At 55.9% G+C, this 16,534-nt stretch overlaps 1 protein-coding gene across 2 annotated transcripts in view; it reads left to right on the forward strand.

Moving 5' to 3' along the window:
* Xrcc1 (X-ray repair cross complementing 1) overlaps positions 1-10,529 on the forward strand; it is a 35,848-nt gene extending 25,319 nt beyond the window's left edge. For both annotated transcript variants that reach the window (XM_076573434.1, XM_006993249.4), the window contains exons 4-17: positions 2,658-2,816; positions 3,371-3,445; positions 3,537-3,648; positions 4,071-4,180; positions 4,257-4,362; positions 4,543-4,801; positions 5,038-5,154; positions 7,416-7,509; positions 7,653-7,782; positions 8,313-8,367; positions 8,462-8,598; positions 9,510-9,600; positions 10,143-10,218; positions 10,317-10,529. In XM_076573434.1, the coding sequence (XP_076429549.1) occupies positions 2,658-2,816; positions 3,371-3,445; positions 3,537-3,648; positions 4,071-4,180; positions 4,257-4,362; positions 4,543-4,801; positions 5,038-5,154; positions 7,416-7,509; positions 7,653-7,782; positions 8,313-8,367; positions 8,462-8,598; positions 9,510-9,600; positions 10,143-10,218; positions 10,317-10,430 (1,635 nt within the window). In that variant the 3' untranslated portion in view covers positions 10,431-10,529. The remainder of the gene's footprint in view (positions 1-2,657; positions 2,817-3,370; positions 3,446-3,536; positions 3,649-4,070; positions 4,181-4,256; positions 4,363-4,542; positions 4,802-5,037; positions 5,155-7,415; positions 7,510-7,652; positions 7,783-8,312; positions 8,368-8,461; positions 8,599-9,509; positions 9,601-10,142; positions 10,219-10,316) is intronic.
* Positions 10,530-16,534: the final 6,005 nt, after the last annotated feature.

Here is a 16,534-nt window from a genome sequence, read left to right on the forward strand (position 1 = left end):
TGGCATGAGAGAAATTCAGTGGCCCTCTTGCCCTGGATTTGCCTCCCTCTCCAATTCATACCTCTTTCCTCTTCCCCCTCCCTGCATCCTCTGCCCCCTCCCTACATCCTCTGCCCCCTCCCTGCATCCTCTTCCCCCTCCCTGCATCCTCTGCCTCCCCCCTGCATCCTCTGCCCCCTCCCTGCATCCTCTTCCCCCTCCCTGCATCCTCTGCCTCCCCCTGCATCCTCTTCCCCCTCCCTGCATCCTCTGCCCCCTCCGCCCCCTCCCTGCATCCTCTGCCTCCCCCCTGCATCCTCTTTCCCTTCCCTGCATCCTCTGCCTCCTCCCTGCATCCTCTGCCCCCTCCCTGCATCCTCTTCCCCCTCCCTGCATCCTCTTCCCCCTCCCTGCATCCTCTTCCCCCTCCCTGCATCCTCTGCCCCCCCTGCATCCTCTGCCCCCTCCCTGCATCCTCTTCCCCCTCCCTGCATCCTCTGCCTCCCCCCTGCATCCTCTGCCTCCTCCCTGCATCCTCTGCCTCCTCCCTGCATCCTCTGCCTCCTCCCTGCATCCTCTGCCCCCCCTGCATCCTCTTCCCCTCCCTGCATCCTCTTCCCCCTCCCTGCATCCTCTGCCCCCTCTTTGCATCCTCTGCCCCCTCTCTGCATCCTCTGCTCCCTGTGACTTTTTGAGAAAAGGTCATATGTAGCCCAGGCTTGTCCCAAACTTGCTATGTTATTAAGCCTGGCCTTACACACTGATCCTGACGACAGTGCCAGGCTTACAGGGGTATGCCACCACACCTGGCTCCCCACCCCTCTTTCACTGACTTTGAACCTAGCTGTGTAGTTAAGGGTGGCCTTGCACTCTGAATGTCCTCTCTCCACCTCCTGAGTGCTCAGATTACAAGTGTTGAGCACCACATCCCATTTTATGCTGCACAAGTGATTTAACTCCAGTTTCCTGTGTGTGAGGCAAACACTTACCAGCTGAGCCGCACCCCTCCCCCTCCCCCTTTTTTTGAGACAGCATCTCACTGTGTAGCTCAGACTGGTCTTGAACTTGTGATCTTGCCTCAGCCTCCTGAGTACTAGAATTAGAGGCCAGTTCCCCCACCTCCTCCACCCCCCATGACCAGCTGGCTCTAACCTTTCTTTAAGAAGGAAGAAAAAGTCTTTGTGTTCTGTCTGATTGGTCAGAGCTACATCATGGTCCAGCCATGGCAGAAGGGTGGGACTTGCTCCCAATCTTGATTTAGTCCATTGTGTTGGGCACACAGCTCTCTCATTGTCTAGACCTACTCGGTCAGTTTTGATGGTCATTTCTTCCTTCATCTGCTGTAAGTATCTCCATGTGTTTCCTTGAACTCTTTTTTCCCCCCTAAGGCAGGGTTTCTCTGTGTAGCCCTCACTGTCCTGGCACTCACTCTGTAGACTAGGTTATCTTTGAACTCACAGAGATCTGCCTGCCTCTGCCTCCAAGGTGCAGGGATTAAAGATGTGCATCATCACACCTGGCGAAATATTTCCTTGAACTCCTAAGCATGCATAGTGTATGTTTGAATGGTTTGAATCTATGTGGCCTTCCTGAGTCAGAGTTTGCAGTGTGTGGGTTCTGGGACCCTGTCATGGCAGCTGTGTCCTCATAAGTGTGTATATTTATTCGGTTATTTCTTCTTTCTTTCATTATTATTATTATTATTATTATTATTATTATTATTGAGACAGAGTCAGTCTATGTAGCTAGTTCTAAGATTATAGTCATGAACCATTATATTCTATTTATTTGGTTGATTTGTTTTTGTTTTTTCCAGACAGAGTTTCTCTGTGTAACAGTTCTGGCTGTCCTGGATCTCACTCTGTAGACCAGGCTGGCCTCGAACTCACAGAGATCCACCTGCCTCTGCCTCCCGAGTGCTGGGATTAAAGGCGTGCGCCACCACCGCCCGGCGGCGTATTTATTTTTAAAACAAGGCTTCACTGTGTAGTCCAGACGGGGCTGTCCACACACTTGCTTCTGTGGAGGCCCTGCCATGACCTGGAGCCACAGACCATGCCCGTTATTTTTGTGGTCAGGATTTACATGAGAACGTAGTTACCAGCTGTTACTGTAAGATTGGGGTCTGATGAAGAAAATGCAGGGCAGCTGTGGCCCCTGGGGTGAGGCACAGAAGGCAGGTTGGGATGATGGAAACATCTGCCACAGTGCAGAGGGGTCCTGGGGGCCAAAACCGATCCCACCCTTTCTACTGCTCTGTCACAGAGAAGGGGGGTCAGTGTGGGATGCTGCAGACCCGGGAGCTGGGGTAGTGCTCCCCACATCTGCACGTGGCCGAGGGGAGCCTTCTGTCCTGCCGCTCGCGGCCTCTCTCGCTCCTCCTCCTCCGCTCAGCAGATCCACCCGTGACGACACAGGGCCACCCCTGCCTGTGGGCGTGGGCAGGGAAGCATCCCCTGGTAATTGACGCTGCTCTCTCCGTCTTTGGATTTGGGTCTCTTCGTTTTGGCCTCCTATAATTCTCCTGGCCTTTGAGTCGACTCGGCTGTGCATTTCCAAAGAGCGTTCGAGTCCTGTGCCTCTCACCACGACCCCCCTGCTGGGGACCCCTCCGGGCGCGTGTCCTCTGTATCGTCATCTCGCTCTGTCCCTCCCTCATTGTGCTGTCTTCTACCTAGGTCCTTCTGGTCACCTCCTCTTTCATGTCCCCGTCTGAGAGCCGAAGTGGCTCGAACCTGAACCGAGTTCGAATGTTTGGACCTGACAAGTTAGTCCGGGCAGCAGCAGAAAAGCGCTGGGACCGCGTTAAAATTGTGTGCAGCCAGCCATACAGCAAGGTACCGGTGTGGAGGCGGACACGGCCCAGGGTGGGCGTGCCTGAGGGGCCCATACTGAGTCCAGAGAGCTGGGGGCAGCGGGCAGCTGCTGTCCCTGTCGGATCCTGGGCTGTGTTCCCAGCACTGGGTTTGAGGTCCTCCAGCAACAAGCAGCTTAGTTCTCGGGAGGGGGCGTGTTAGAGGGCCCCTCAGGCTCTGGTTAATGCCGTCATCCTGGGGCCCGGAACTCAGGCTCCTTCCTGCCTTCTGCACCCCGACAGCAGAGGAGCAAAGAGCCCTGGGTAGTTCCATATCCCAGAAGTGTCCCCAGACGGGGCACCTGGAGGTGGACTCGCTGCCCGCCAGCTGACTTCCATTGGCAGTGAAGGTCAGAGTTAGTGCAGGTTGAGGGCTGAGCCCTGACCTTGTCTGCAGTTAGGGCTCAGTGAGGGTTAATGTTATTATCCTCACCATCGTCCTCCCTGGGCACCTGCTTCGACTGAGCCGGAGAGGGCTCCCCTACATGAAGGGGCATGAGAGCCAGCCCTGTCCTACCCAGACACCTCACGTTCCAGGACTCACCCTATGGCCTGAGTTTTGTGAGGTTTCACAGCCCTCCAGACAAAGATGAGGCGGAGGCTCCGTCCCAGGTAAGCGGCACCTGTCACCCCCACAGCCTTCTCCCCGCCTCTCCCCCTGCCTGCACAGCCTTCCCGCAGCACTGACCTTGCGGGACCTTAGAAGGTGACAGTGACCAAGCTCGGCCAGTTCCGTGTGAAGGAGGAGGATGACGGCGCCAGCTCCCTGAAGCCAGGGGCCCTCTTCTTCGGCCGCATCAGCAAGCCGTCCTCGGGTGCGTGTGGGCAGCACCGTTGCTGCGCTGGCGGTGACAGAGTGCTCCCTTGAGCATGGAGCCCTGGGTTCAACTCCTAGGCCCGTGCCGGAAACCGCAGCATGGGGAGACGAGGCGGGAGGATCAGGCGGCTCTGGTCCTCCTCGGTTAGCGAGGAAATTGGAGTTCAGCCTCAGCTGTGTGACACTTGGCTTGTCTTGACAAAAGGAAACCTTAGTGCTGAGGGGCATGGCTAGACCCTGGGTCTGGGGACGAGGCTGTCCAGGAAGGGAGGCTGGGGCCTGGACTGTGGAGTCTTGAGGAGGGAGGTCTGGAGCCCTGGGTCACTTCTGGATTTGAGGACGACATGATAGCTTGGTAGATAGGGCTGCAGTGTCTTTGGCTCTGACCGCTCATCCTCAGTCCATTGTCTCCCTCTGCAGCCTCCGCCAGCGACCCAGCAGGACCCAGCTACGCGGCAGCTACGCTGCAGGCCTCTAGTGTGGCCTCCTCTGCCTCTCCAGTCCCCAAGGCTTCGGGTAGCCCCTCCAAGGTGAGGGCGTCAGACACTGGGGGTGTGTGTGGAGAATGAGAGAAGCTGGAGCCTCAACCCATCCCTGCCTCCTCAGCCTCAGGAGTCTCCCAAAGGCAAGAGGAAAGCAGACTTGAACCTAGAAGACAGGAAGCCTCCCAGCAAACCTTCAGCAGGGCCACCCCCCCTCAAGAGACCCAAATGTAAGCAAACTGGATTCCTTCTTAATTCTGCAGAGAGCCGGGCTTGTGTGTCCCAAAGGAAGGGCCGGGGTCTGAGGAAGGAGGCAGGAGGGCCTTCCTTCCGTGTCCCGTGGGAGGGAGCTGGTGCTTCCCGATGCACAGCCCCAGGGCACCAGCTGAACCCGTTCTCTGACTCCCCAGTGCCTGTTCCTGGTCGCGCCCCCGCTGCAGCCCCAGTCTCTACCCCAGCCCAGAAGGCGGTCCCAGAGAAGCCCCGCGGGGACAGCGCGGCGCCCAGGGGAGCTCGAGCTGGCCCCCAGGAGCTGGGCAAGATCCTGCAGGGTGTGGTGGTGGTACTCAGTGGCTTCCAGAACCCCTTCCGCTCGGAGCTTCGGGACAAAGCCCTGGAGCTGGGGGCCAAGTACCGGCCAGACTGGACCCCGGACAGCACACACCTCGTGTAGGCCTCCGACCCACCCCATCCCCGCCGCCCTCCCCGTTCCCTGCGCTGCCCTGCATGTCCTCTTGGTTTCACTGTTCCTGGTCCGTCTCTGTCCGTCCGTCTCTGCCTCCATAGTTCTCGGGAGGCCGCCTCGCTTTCTCTGCTTCCTGCCGCCCCCAGCCCCGTCTCTGCCGCCTCTCACCCTGCCGCATTTGTTCAGGTCACGTCTGACGTCCCTCTTTTGCATCCCCCAGCTGTGCCTTCGCCAACACTCCCAAGTACAGCCAGGTCCTGGGCCTCGGAGGCCGCATTGTGCGTAAAGAGTGGGTGCTGGACTGTCACCGCATGCGCCGCCGGCTGCCCTCCCGGAGGTGAGGCCTCGCCCGCTGTGTCCCGCCTCTCAGGCAGCTCGCACACCTGCCTCTGGTCCGTCCGTCTGTCCGTCCGTCCGTCCCCTTGAGGATGCAGTGGGAGGGGGAAGAACCACAGGGCTGCTGACAGCAGCAGCTAGGAACGACCTGTGAGGTGGAGGAGAGCAGTCAGATCCAAGCGCTGAGGACTGGGGCCAGGAGACCTGGGTCACAGGATGTCACCTGAGCGTGTTCAGAAGGAGGGCTCAACCTGGCGCACGAGTGTCCGAGGGACTGAGACAGCAAGGTGGGAGGGTCCACTGACCTGGAGGAGGCAGTGGACTCCATATTGCGTTTGGGATCCACATATCCCTGGAAGCTGGTTCTCTGGTGTGGGCATCGAGCACAGCTCCGTGATCATCCTGAAGGGATGTGAGGGCGTCTGTGGGCTCTCTTATCCCACAGGTGTCCTGGTGGGGCCGAGTATGTCAGGGTGGGGCCTGGTTTTGGCACACACCGTCTATTGAGGATCAAGATTCTGAACATGGTCGGGGCTGGAGAGATGGCTCAGTGGTTAAGAGCACCGGCTGCTCTTCCACAGGCCCTGGGTTCAATTCCCAGCAACCACATGGCAGCTCCCAGCCATCTAACTCCAGTCTCAGAGTATCCCATGACTTCTGGTCATTGTGGGCACCAGGCACACAAATGATGCACAGGCATACATGCAGGCAAACACTTACACGTGTAAAATAAAAATAAGTAAATCTTTAAAAATATGCAAATACAGAAGTTGCTTATAAGCCGCAAAAGAGTATTTACATAAAAAGTGCACATATCTTTCCACATACTTTTAAAATATTTTATTGTTATTTAGATTTTGTGTATGTGTGTATATCTGTGTGGGGGTATGCATGTGTGTGCCCAGGTACCTGAGGAGGCCAGTGGTGTCAAGATCCCTTAAAGCCAGAGTGAGAGGCAGTTGTGCACCTGGTGTGGGTGCTGGGAACCCAACTTGGGGGTTCTCTGTGAGCAGTACAAGCTCTTAACCATTGAGACGTCTCTCCAGCCTCACCTGTGTGTGTGTCTGTGTGTTGCTAAGAACTGAACCCAAGTCTTCCCACATGCTAAGCAACTGCTGAGCCCCTCACTGGGGATTCTAGGCAGGGGCTCTACCACTGAGCCACACCCTAGCCCCTCACTGGGGGATTCTAGGCAGGGGCTCTACCACTGAGCCACACCCCAGCCCCTCACTGGGGGATTCTAGGCAGGGACTCTACCACTGAGCCACACCCCAGCCCCTCACTGGAGGATTCTAGGCAGGGGCTCTACCACTGAGCCACACCCCCAGCCCCTCACTGGGGGATTCTAGGCAGGGGCTCTACCACTGAGGCACACCCCCAGCCCCTCACTGGAGGATTCTAGGCAGGGGCTCTACCACTGAGCCACACCCCAGCCCCTCACTGGGGGATTCTAGGCAGGGGCTCTGCCACTGAGCCACACCCAAGCCCCTCACTGGGGGATTCTAGGCAGGGGCTCTACCACTGAGCCACACCCCAGCCCCTCACTGAGGGATTCTAGGCAGGGGCTCTACTACTGAGCCACACCCCAGCCCCTCACTGGGGGACTCTAGGCAGGGGCTCTACCACTGAGCCACACCCCAGCCCCTCACTGGGGGATTCTAGGCAGGGGCTCTACCACTGAGCTGTGTCCCTAGCCTTTTCAGTTTTTATTTTGATGGAGGGTCTTACTAAATTACCCAGGCTGGTCTTCAATTTACTCTGTAGCCCAGGCAAGCCTTGAACTTGCAATCCTCCAGCCTCAGCCTCCTGAATAGTGGGATTACAGACCTGCCCACCAGGCCAGATTCCTCTCACATCCTGAATCATCTCCAGGTGGTTTATAACCAGCACTGTGTGGATGCCATATAGGCCCTTCTCACACCATGTTGTTGGGAGTAATGAGCAGGTCTGTAGATGTTCGGTACAGACGCCGCTTTGATCTGTGATTGGTTGAATGTGCAGGTCCAGGGACCCCAGATTCAGAGTTCCACCTGAATGTGCTTTTGAGAATTTCCCCCTGTTGCTCGGCATCCTACTTTGATTCCCAAAGGGAAGACCATCTCCCCTTGCTCTTTTCTCTCAAATGGAACAGATCTCACCCTGGCATGCTGTGGACCCCCTCTGGAGCTGGGAGGGGCAGGGCAGTGGGTTCCTATTACCGCCGCCCCCCCCCCCCCCAGCGTTCTTCGTCAGTTCAGTGCCTGAGATCCTGTTCTTCCCTAGGTACCTCATGGCAGGTCTCGGCTCCAGCAGTGAGGACGAGGGGGACTCTCACAGTGAGAGCGATGAAGAAGAAACTCCCAAGCTCCCCCGAAAGGTCCGACGCCCCCACCCGGCCGGGAGGGGGTGCTGGGAGTCGGCCAGGGTCTGCTGTGCGGCCTCAGCCTCCCCGCTTCTGCCCCCTGCTGGTTGTCCACAGCCTCACACTGCCTCTGACCTCACCCAGCCCTCCTTCCTCAGCGGCCCCAGGCCAAAGCCAAGACCCAGGCAGCAGGACCCAGCTCACCCCAAAGACCACCAACTCCAAAAGACACCAAAGTACCCTCACCAGGACCCCAGGACAATAGTGACACCGAGGGGGAACAGTCAGGTTAGAGTCTGAGTGAGGGGGAGGTCTGTCCTATTGTACTCAAGTGTCTGGGAGGGAGGAGGGCTGGGGTCTGGACCCCTGGGTCTGAGGGAGGAGGGCTGGGCCTGGATCCTGGGTCTGAGGGAGGAGGGCAGGGCCTGGATCCTGGGTCTGAGGGAGGAGGGCAGGGCCTGGATCCTGGGTCTGAGGGAGGAGGGCTGGGCCTGGACCCCTGGGTCTGAGGGAGGAGGGCTGGGCTTGGATCCTGGGTCTTGGGACAGGACTGGGCCTGGATCCCTGGGTCTGAGGGCGGAGGGCTGGGCCTGGATCCTGGGTCTTGGGACAGGACTGGGGTACAGATTTCTGAGTCTGAGGGGGAAGGGCTGTATCTCGAATGGAGTGAAGGAGGGCATTGTGGGTCCAGAAAGCTAGATCGAGGAGGCAGCTGAGGTTGAGTTCGCAGCCCCTGGCTCTATTTCCGGGTGCCGTTCTGAGAGGGGTATTAACAGACTCCCCAGAAAAACAGCCTGTTGACTGAGTTGCTACTGCAGAAGGTCAGGACAACGGGGCGGAAGACTCCGGGGACACCGAGGATGAGCTGAGGAGGTAGGCTGGGCTGGGCAGGTCTGGCTGGCCTTGGGTGTGGGTCTGCTCCCGGAGTGCTCCCTGAGTGCTCTCTCCACACCGCTTGACCTCCCAGGGTGGCCAAGCAGAGGGAGCAGAGGCAGCCCCCAGCTCCAGGGGAGAATGGCGAGGACCCGTATGCTGGCTCCACAGACGAGAACACAGACAACGAGGCTTCCATGGAGGTTGACCTGCCGATTCCAGAGCTCCCAGGTTGGAAATCCCTGACTTCTGAGGGTCACTGCTGTGTCTTAACAGCCCCCACACACACTCCCCTTCCTTGGGCTCCCTCTTCACCCCTGCTGACAGCTTCCTGCTCCCACCAGTGTGATCTTGCTGTATGGTGACCCTCCCAGGGTGAGCGACCTCATTTGCTGACCAGTGACTCAAGACTCCCCACCCTGCCCCCAAACTCAGCTGTTAGCTGCCCTGCTGTCCCTGCACACCTGAGTGGGTTTTTGGTTTTTGATTTTTGGTTTTTTTTTTTGTTTTTGTTTTTTTCTTTTTTTTTTTTTTTTTTTTTTTTGGTTTTTTTGAGACAGGGTTTCTCTGTGTAGCTTTGCGCCTTTCCTGGAGCTCACTTGGTAGCCCAGGCTGGCCTCGAACTCACAGAGATCCGCCTGGCTCTGCCTCCCGAGTGCTGGGATTAAAGGCGTGCGCCACCAACGCCCGGCTGTTTTTGTTTTTTTTCAAGACAGGGTTTCTCTGTGTAGTTTTGGTGCCTGTCCTGGAACTCACTTGGTAACCCAGGCTGCCCTCGAACTCACAGAGATCCACCTGGCTCTGCCTCCCGAGTGCTGGGATTAAAGGCGTGGGCCACCACTGCCCAGCTTGGCACATTGTATGTTTAACACTCGTTGCTGACAATGTTAAGACATTGTTCTCTGTGTGTGTGTGTGTGTGTGTGTGTGTGTGTGTGTGTGTGTGTATGTGTGTGTGTGCGCGCCTCTGACGCCTTGGATGGGGGCTAGACCTGAATTTACTAGTCATGGGTCCCCACTCTGTGAGCACCTCCTCCTGGGCTAAGCACCTCCCCCTTCCTCTGTTCCCAAGTACTCAGCGATCCTGGTCGAGGCCTGGGGTTTGGGGGCCTCACATTTTCCCTTTTCCCATTTCTCCCACAGACTTCTTCCAGGGCAAACACTTCTTCCTGTACGGGGAATTCCCTGGGGATGAGAGGAGGAAGCTCATCCGATACGTGACCGCTTTCAATGGGTCAGTTGTGGGGTTGCTGGTGGGTCCCGGTCAGGCTGGCAGCTTGACTCAGGGTGTGGGCTGTGGGAAGATGATGTGAGTGTGCCCAGCAGGGCGAGCACAGGCTGCAGAGTCCATGTGCCAGCCCCGTCCACTGCCGTGGAGCCCTGCTCTTCTCCCACTCCTGAGAGGGTTAGCACTCTGGTGGACTTTGCTGGTGTGACGTGTCAAGGCTGCTGCGTGGGAGGTCTCACCGGCAGCTCCAAGGGGCAGAGGTCAAGTTAAAAACAACAACAGAAAACAGGAAGAAAAGAGAATGAAAAGTTGGCTGGAGAGAGGACACTGCCTCCCACGTGGAGAACACTAGGAGCTGTGTGTTGGGGGGCCCTGCATCATGGTGTCCCTCCGCCTCAAGCAGAGTCGGGGCTGTTAAAAAGAGACTTTAATATGGGTCTCAGCCGAGAGACAAGAGAAAGAACGAGCTCTGTCGGGCAGTGAGACTCACCTGAGCATGTGGGCAGGCTGCTCACCCCTCCCCCACACACACCTCTTCTCTCCCCCAGGGAGCTTGAGGACTACATGAGTGAGCGGGTCCAGTTTGTCATCACAGCCCAGGAGTGGGACCCCAGCTTTGAGGAGGTGAGCCCTGGAGGGCCAGAGGTGGGGAACCCCGACCGACCCACCTTGGTGTTCCCTCTGTCCTCTGATTATGTATTCCCATGTGGCCCTCTCCCCAGGCCCTGATGGACAACCCTTCCCTGGCCTTCGTCCGGCCCCGCTGGATCTACAGTTGTAACGAGAAGCAGAAATTACTCCCCCACCAGCTGTATGGGGTGGTGCCCCAGGCCTGAGCATGCACACCGTGTGCGCACATGTGATGTATGCACAGGCCTGAGCGTGCACACCCGTGTGCACACACATGGGTTTAATAAAGGAGACTTTGTTTGGAACAGTTGTTCCTTCCTCGGGGGGCTCCAGCTCGGCTTGGGGTCAGCTTGCCCTCGGTGCTGGCCAGGGCGCTGGGAAGAGGCGGGCGGGCCCCTCCACCAGAGGTCGGCCGGGAAGCCCTCTCCCCAGTGGCCGTGCTGTCCAGTGGCCGTGCCGTCCAGTGGCCGTGCCGCCCAGTGGCTGTGCCGCCCAGTGGCTGTGCCGCCCAGTGGCTGTGCCGCCCAGTGGCTGTGCCGCCCAGTGGCTGTGCCGTCCAGTGGCTGTGCCGTCCAGTGGCTGTGCCGTCCTGTGCTGACAGGGGTGGGGGGTGAAGCTCTCACTCAGCACCGCCCCTCCCCCTGACCTGCGCCATCGCAGGCGTCAGGTGTCTCTCCGTGGGCTCTGAGCTGGAGGCATGGCTGCTCAGAGCATGTGCCGGCTTCCCAGGCCCCTTTCCTGGTGACACTGTGGCATTGCCAGCAGAGTTTATATCCACCTGGGAGGCAGGGTGGGCGGAAGGAAGGCTGGTGTCGTCAGGTTACCCAGGTCCTGGAGGCCCCTTCAAGACTCCGAGCTGGAGGTGGGAATGGAACAGGGCTGTAAGGGGATTGGGGGAGAAGAAATGGGGTGACAGGGACAAAAGCCAGTGGTGGGCGTAGCCTGAGGAGGTGGGTGTAGCCTGAGGCTGCTCGCAGGGAGGGTCTCTGGGGTAGATTTGGCTGGAAAGATGAGCACAGTCCTCAGGTGCCGGCCATTGTGGTTGCCTTTTAATAGAAAGGAATAATGGTACATGGCCCTGGTTCTTGAAGGCAGAGACCGGAGGATCAATAAGTGTTTGAGGCCAGCATAAGGTGCATTGTGAGACCTTACCCCACCACCACCACTACCACCACCACAAAGAAAAAGGCCAAGAAGAGGGAGAGAAAAGGCAGTCAGGGAGGCTGATATCAGTCCTCAGTCACAGGGTCACACATTTCAAAACACACCATCTCCAGGGAAAGTTCTTTTGGATGGGCCTGCCCTGGAGGGCTGTGAACTCCACATCTAGGAGTTTGGACCTTCTGGGGTGGGGCCAGAAGGGGCTTTAAGCGGGACAAAGGCCAGGGTCAGAGTTGAGACCTGGCCCTGGGTAACCTCCTCTTGGACGTGCCAGGCCCTTTGCTAACTTTACCCAGCCAAGGGTCACCGATCCTCTCCGCCCTCCACTGTCTCGCTGGCTGACTGGCCACACTGGCCCTGTTTTGGGGCTTTGTGTACCTGGTCAGTGGGTCATGGCTCGTCTGGTCCAGCCGCACTCCTGGCACTGAAGTCAGGTGCCACAGACTTGGTGGCTTCAGACAAGTTCTCCAGCAGGTCTGGGGGTCTCGGATCCAGAGTGGGTGTCTAGACTAAAATAGGTGTGACTGAGCAGGCAGCGTTTTCCAGCCCACGGGGGCTGCCCACAGCTGGTCTGAGGTGGCTGTCTTTGCACCTCACATCTCTGGCCTCTCCTGCTTCCCTGTCTTACAAAGCCCCCGTGATGAGCCACATGGGGTGGTACACATCTGTCATCACAGTGTCTGGGACGTAGAAGCAGGAGAACCAGGAATTTAAGGTCATCTTTGGCTACATAGCAAGTTTGAGGTCAGCCTGGATGACACGAGACTGTCTTGGTGAACTTGAAAAAAGAAAAAAGAAAAGCCAGTGTGTGCCTTTAATCTCAGCACTCGGGAGGCAGAAGCAGGCAGATCTTTGGGTTTAAGGCCAGCCTGGTCTACAGCGAGAGTTTCAGGACAGCCAGGGCTACACAGAGGAAGACTTCCCTGGTGACATGATCCCCACCTGGGCTAATCATGATTTTGGTGACAGTACTGGGGATTGGATCCAGGCCTTCAGCACATTCAACCACTCCACTGGGCTGTCCCACGCCCTGCACTGGTTTATTTAATGACCCAGAACCTTCATCCTTCCCGCCTCATACTCCCTCACCACATGCCGTACCCACACAGTCCCAGCACCATGAAGTGACATGTCCTCCATCTGTGAGATGCTAGGGATGTAGAGTGAAGAAAGACGCTAGTCACTGGCTTCGTGGGACCCGTGTGCTTGGCAGGGCAGGCGAGTAAGCAGGTGTTCAGCGCAGCATTGGGCAGTGGCAAATGCAGTGTGGGCACTTGGAACAGGGCACTATGGCGTCATTTAGATGGGGTTATGAGGAAGGTTGTACTCCCCAAGGAGTGCCAGCCCTCTGCAGGGACTGGGACATGCACAAGCTGCCCTGGGGAGGAGCAGGTAGGGCATCGGGCTGCCGAGAGCCCCGCTTCCACCCGCTCAGCCACTGTCCTGCTGGTCCTGGGTAAGCCCTCTCGGCCTCCTTTTCACCATCTGGACAAGGTAAGGTTGGACCAGACCGATGCCTTTGGTTTCTTTGTTTTTGAGACAGTCTCATAGCCCAAGGCTGGCCTCAAGCTCCATAGGTGGCTGAGGGTGACCTTGAATTGACCCTCCTTTCTCCCGGAGTGCTCCCTGAGTGCTCTCTCCACACCGCTTGACCTCCCACCGCGTGCCTCACTTCAGTGCAAGCACTGCTGCTGTGAGAGCTTTGGAAGGACCCTCAGTGGACAGGTCTCAACCCAGGGAGAGGGCCCACAGCTAGGATGGCAGGGAGGATCCCACCTCTCCCCTCCTCCTCCAAGGCTTCCCCAGCGGCTTGCAGCGCCACGGCCTGCTCACTTCCTCTGTCCACTTCCGGAACATTCAGCTCTTAGCTCCTCACCTCCTCAAGTCCCAGAGCACCAGCTAACATGCTTGCGGGCGCGAGTCCCCTCCTGGGTGTAACTACACCTGCCCGTGGTCAGGCTCATCTCTCTCTTCTTTCATGAGGGTGCTTTATTTTTGGTTTCAAATATGCTTTCTTTGCTTCTGGTCTCTAATATAATTCTCCTTTCCATCTAAACATTTGGGATTTTACTCTTCAGATTTGTATCTCAACCCAGGTCTAGGGGGCATATAGAGGGTAGACTCTAGGCTTGATGCCAGCCTGGACTACATAGTGAGATACCACCCTGGGGGGGGCAATAGAACTTAGGAGCTGGAGAGTTGGCTCAGCGGTTAAAAGCACTGGCTCTTGCAGAGGACCCAGGTTCAATTCCCAGCACCCCCGAGGTGGCTCACAACCACCTATAACTCCAGTCCTAAAGGATCCAGTGCCCTCCTCGGATCACCGCAGATGCCAGGCATGCACATGGTACACAGACATACATGCAGGCAAAACACCCATACACATAAAATAGTAAAATCTAAACTTAAAAAAACCTAAGAGCCAGGCGGTGGTGGTGCATACCTTTAATTCCAGCACTAGGGAGGCAGAGGCAGATAGATCTCTGAATTTTAGGCTAGCCTGGTCTACATGGTAAGTTCTAGGCCAGTCAGGCCTACATAGTGTCTCAAAAAAAAAAAAAAAAAAAAAAAGGTCCAGGTTCTCTTCAGCTACATAATACATGTAAGACCAGCTTGAAATAACTATTTCAAAAACCAAAACACCTCTTGCTTCCTGAGACGGCATGAGAAGGCCATGCTATAATCTTGAATGTTCCCACTGCCATGGATCTAACCCCTGACTGCCTCAGCCATCACACTTTCTACATCATGATATATTACCTGAACCCTAGCCAAGAAAACATCTCCTTTCATCTCTTAAAAAAAAAAAAACAAAAAAACAAAAAAACCAGGCGGCCAGGGAGACGGCTCAGTGGGTAAAGGAGCTTGCTGCCAAGCCTTACAACCCGAGTTCGATCCCTGGGACCCTCGTGATGGAGGAAGACAACAAATCCTGTAAATTGGCTCCTCATGTGAATATTTTGTCATCCCCAGGTGACAGGTAAGGCTTGGCATATGTCAGTACAAGCAGGGGACTGTGAGCATTGAAGACCACAGATGTTACCACTGCAGCCTTCCCATTTTCCTGTGTCTGGAAGGCAGTGTGCCAAGCCACTCAGACTTGTTCTTGCAAGTAGACCTAGCATGTGTGTTGTTAGTATATTTTATTTGCAGACAAGGCCTCACGCTATAGCCCTGGCTGGCCTGGAACTTGCTATGTAGACTAGTCTGGCCTTGAAGTTTTGCAATCCTCCTGCCTCTTGAGTGCTGGAACTACTGGTGGGTGGCACCACTCCCAGCTCGGTTTTGTTACTACATTTATTTATTTAGTGTGTGCGTGGGGGAGGGGGGCGCGTACCACAGCATGCACGTGGAGGTCAGAGGACAGCTTGCAGGACCCCATGTGGGTCCCAGGTCGTCAGGCTGACCAATCTGCCAGCACCATTTGGTTTTGGTTTGGGCCACTACTTGACCAGTGTCCACTGTCTCTAGACCGGGTCTTCACCGTTGTACCCTTAGTGCCCCATGCAGGGCTCCACACGCAGTAGGTGTTTAATTCAGAGCTACAGATCACAGGTGTAGGCAACATCGATCCCCTCATCCTTACGGACTCCAGACTTCAAACGCTTCACTGGGCTGGCACGACAGCTTCCTCTTCCACACCGTTTACAGCAACCCTGTTACACCAAGAGTGTTGGCAAACGCCTGCAATCCCCATTCGGGAGGCCACGGCAGGGGGATTGCCATAAGCTTAAGGCCAGCCTGGGCTACAGAATAAGCCTTATCTTAAAACACCAAAAAGGGGACCAGGTGTGGTGGCACACACTTAATCCCAGCACTTGGGAGGCAGACGCAAGCAGGTCTCTGAAATTGAAGGCAGCCTGATCTAAATGGTGAATTCCAAGGCTACACAGACCATATCTTAAAACAGAACAAAACAAAACAAAAAAAACAAAATGAGGTCTGGAGAGATGGTTCAGAGGTTAAGAGCACTGGCTGCTCTTCCAGAGGTCCTGAGTTCAATTCCCAGCACCCACATGGTGGCTCACAATCATCTGTAATGAGATCTGGTGCCCTCTTCTGGCCTGCAGTCATACATGCTGTATACATAATAAATAAATCTTAAAAAATAAAAATAAATAAATAAATAAATAAATAAAATGAAAAAAGATAAACAGCCAAAGGGGTGTGTGTGTATTTATTGGGGCTTAACAGATGGCTCTGTGGTTAAGAGCACTTGTGGCTTCTGCAAAGGGCCAGGGTTCTGCTCCTAGGACCCGCATGGCGGCTCCCAACCATCTCTAACGTTCCAGGGGATCTAACCCCCTCTTCTCATCTCTACAGGCACCAGGCACACATGTGGTGCACATGCTTGAATGCAGGCAAAATGCTCAGACACACAGAAAAAGAAAAGAAAAAAGTGCAAGTCTGAATGTGTAATGCTTGCCTAGCATTCGGCTCTGGTTCAATCCCCAGCACCAAGTAAGTTCAAGGACATGACTGGAGACATGAGACCCTGTCCAAAAAATAAAATAAAATATCCCACAAACACAAAGTCCTATCTCCCAGATAATGCACCTGAGTCCTGAGAAGTTACAGACCTTGTCCAGGGTCCCCAAGAGATTCAGAAGCACTCCAGCGTTGAGCTTTCCAGTATGTGTGCTGCTGGGGGTCTGTCCTTTGTTTTGGCCCCTGTCACCTCCTGAGCTCAGGGCACTCTGTATACACAGGGCTGGCCTCTTTCCTACAGCCACACATTCCCCTCTGTTTACTGGCCCCAGTGTGGCCACACCACAGCGCTGTCCCCTTAAGCCTTTATTACAGGCTTGAGCGTTCGAGTAAATCCCTGCAACAAATAAGCGCCTGCTGTAAATGACTTATGGCCAAGGCAGAGGCACCGAGTTACTTTCAACAGTAAGCAAAGAGCCTGTGTACCCGTGTGCCTCACCAACCCAAGATGCCAGCAGGCTTTTTACCGTTGCCATGCAAATGTGTGTGTGTGTGTGTGTGTGTGTGTGTGTGTGTGTGTGTGTGTAGGGGAGCAGGGTGGGGCCAGTGATCCAGGTTTGAATCCAGTGCCAACCATTGGCCAACCAGTGCCTCTCCACAGGAATAGAATTTTTCCCAACCATCTAAACCAGATTCCAATATAGCCAATCCCAAACGAGCA

Source organism: Peromyscus maniculatus, chromosome 1 (genome assembly GCF_049852395.1).
Source record: "Peromyscus maniculatus bairdii isolate BWxNUB_F1_BW_parent chromosome 1, HU_Pman_BW_mat_3.1, whole genome shotgun sequence".
NCBI classification, from domain to species: Eukaryota; Metazoa; Chordata; class Mammalia; order Rodentia; family Cricetidae; genus Peromyscus; species Peromyscus maniculatus.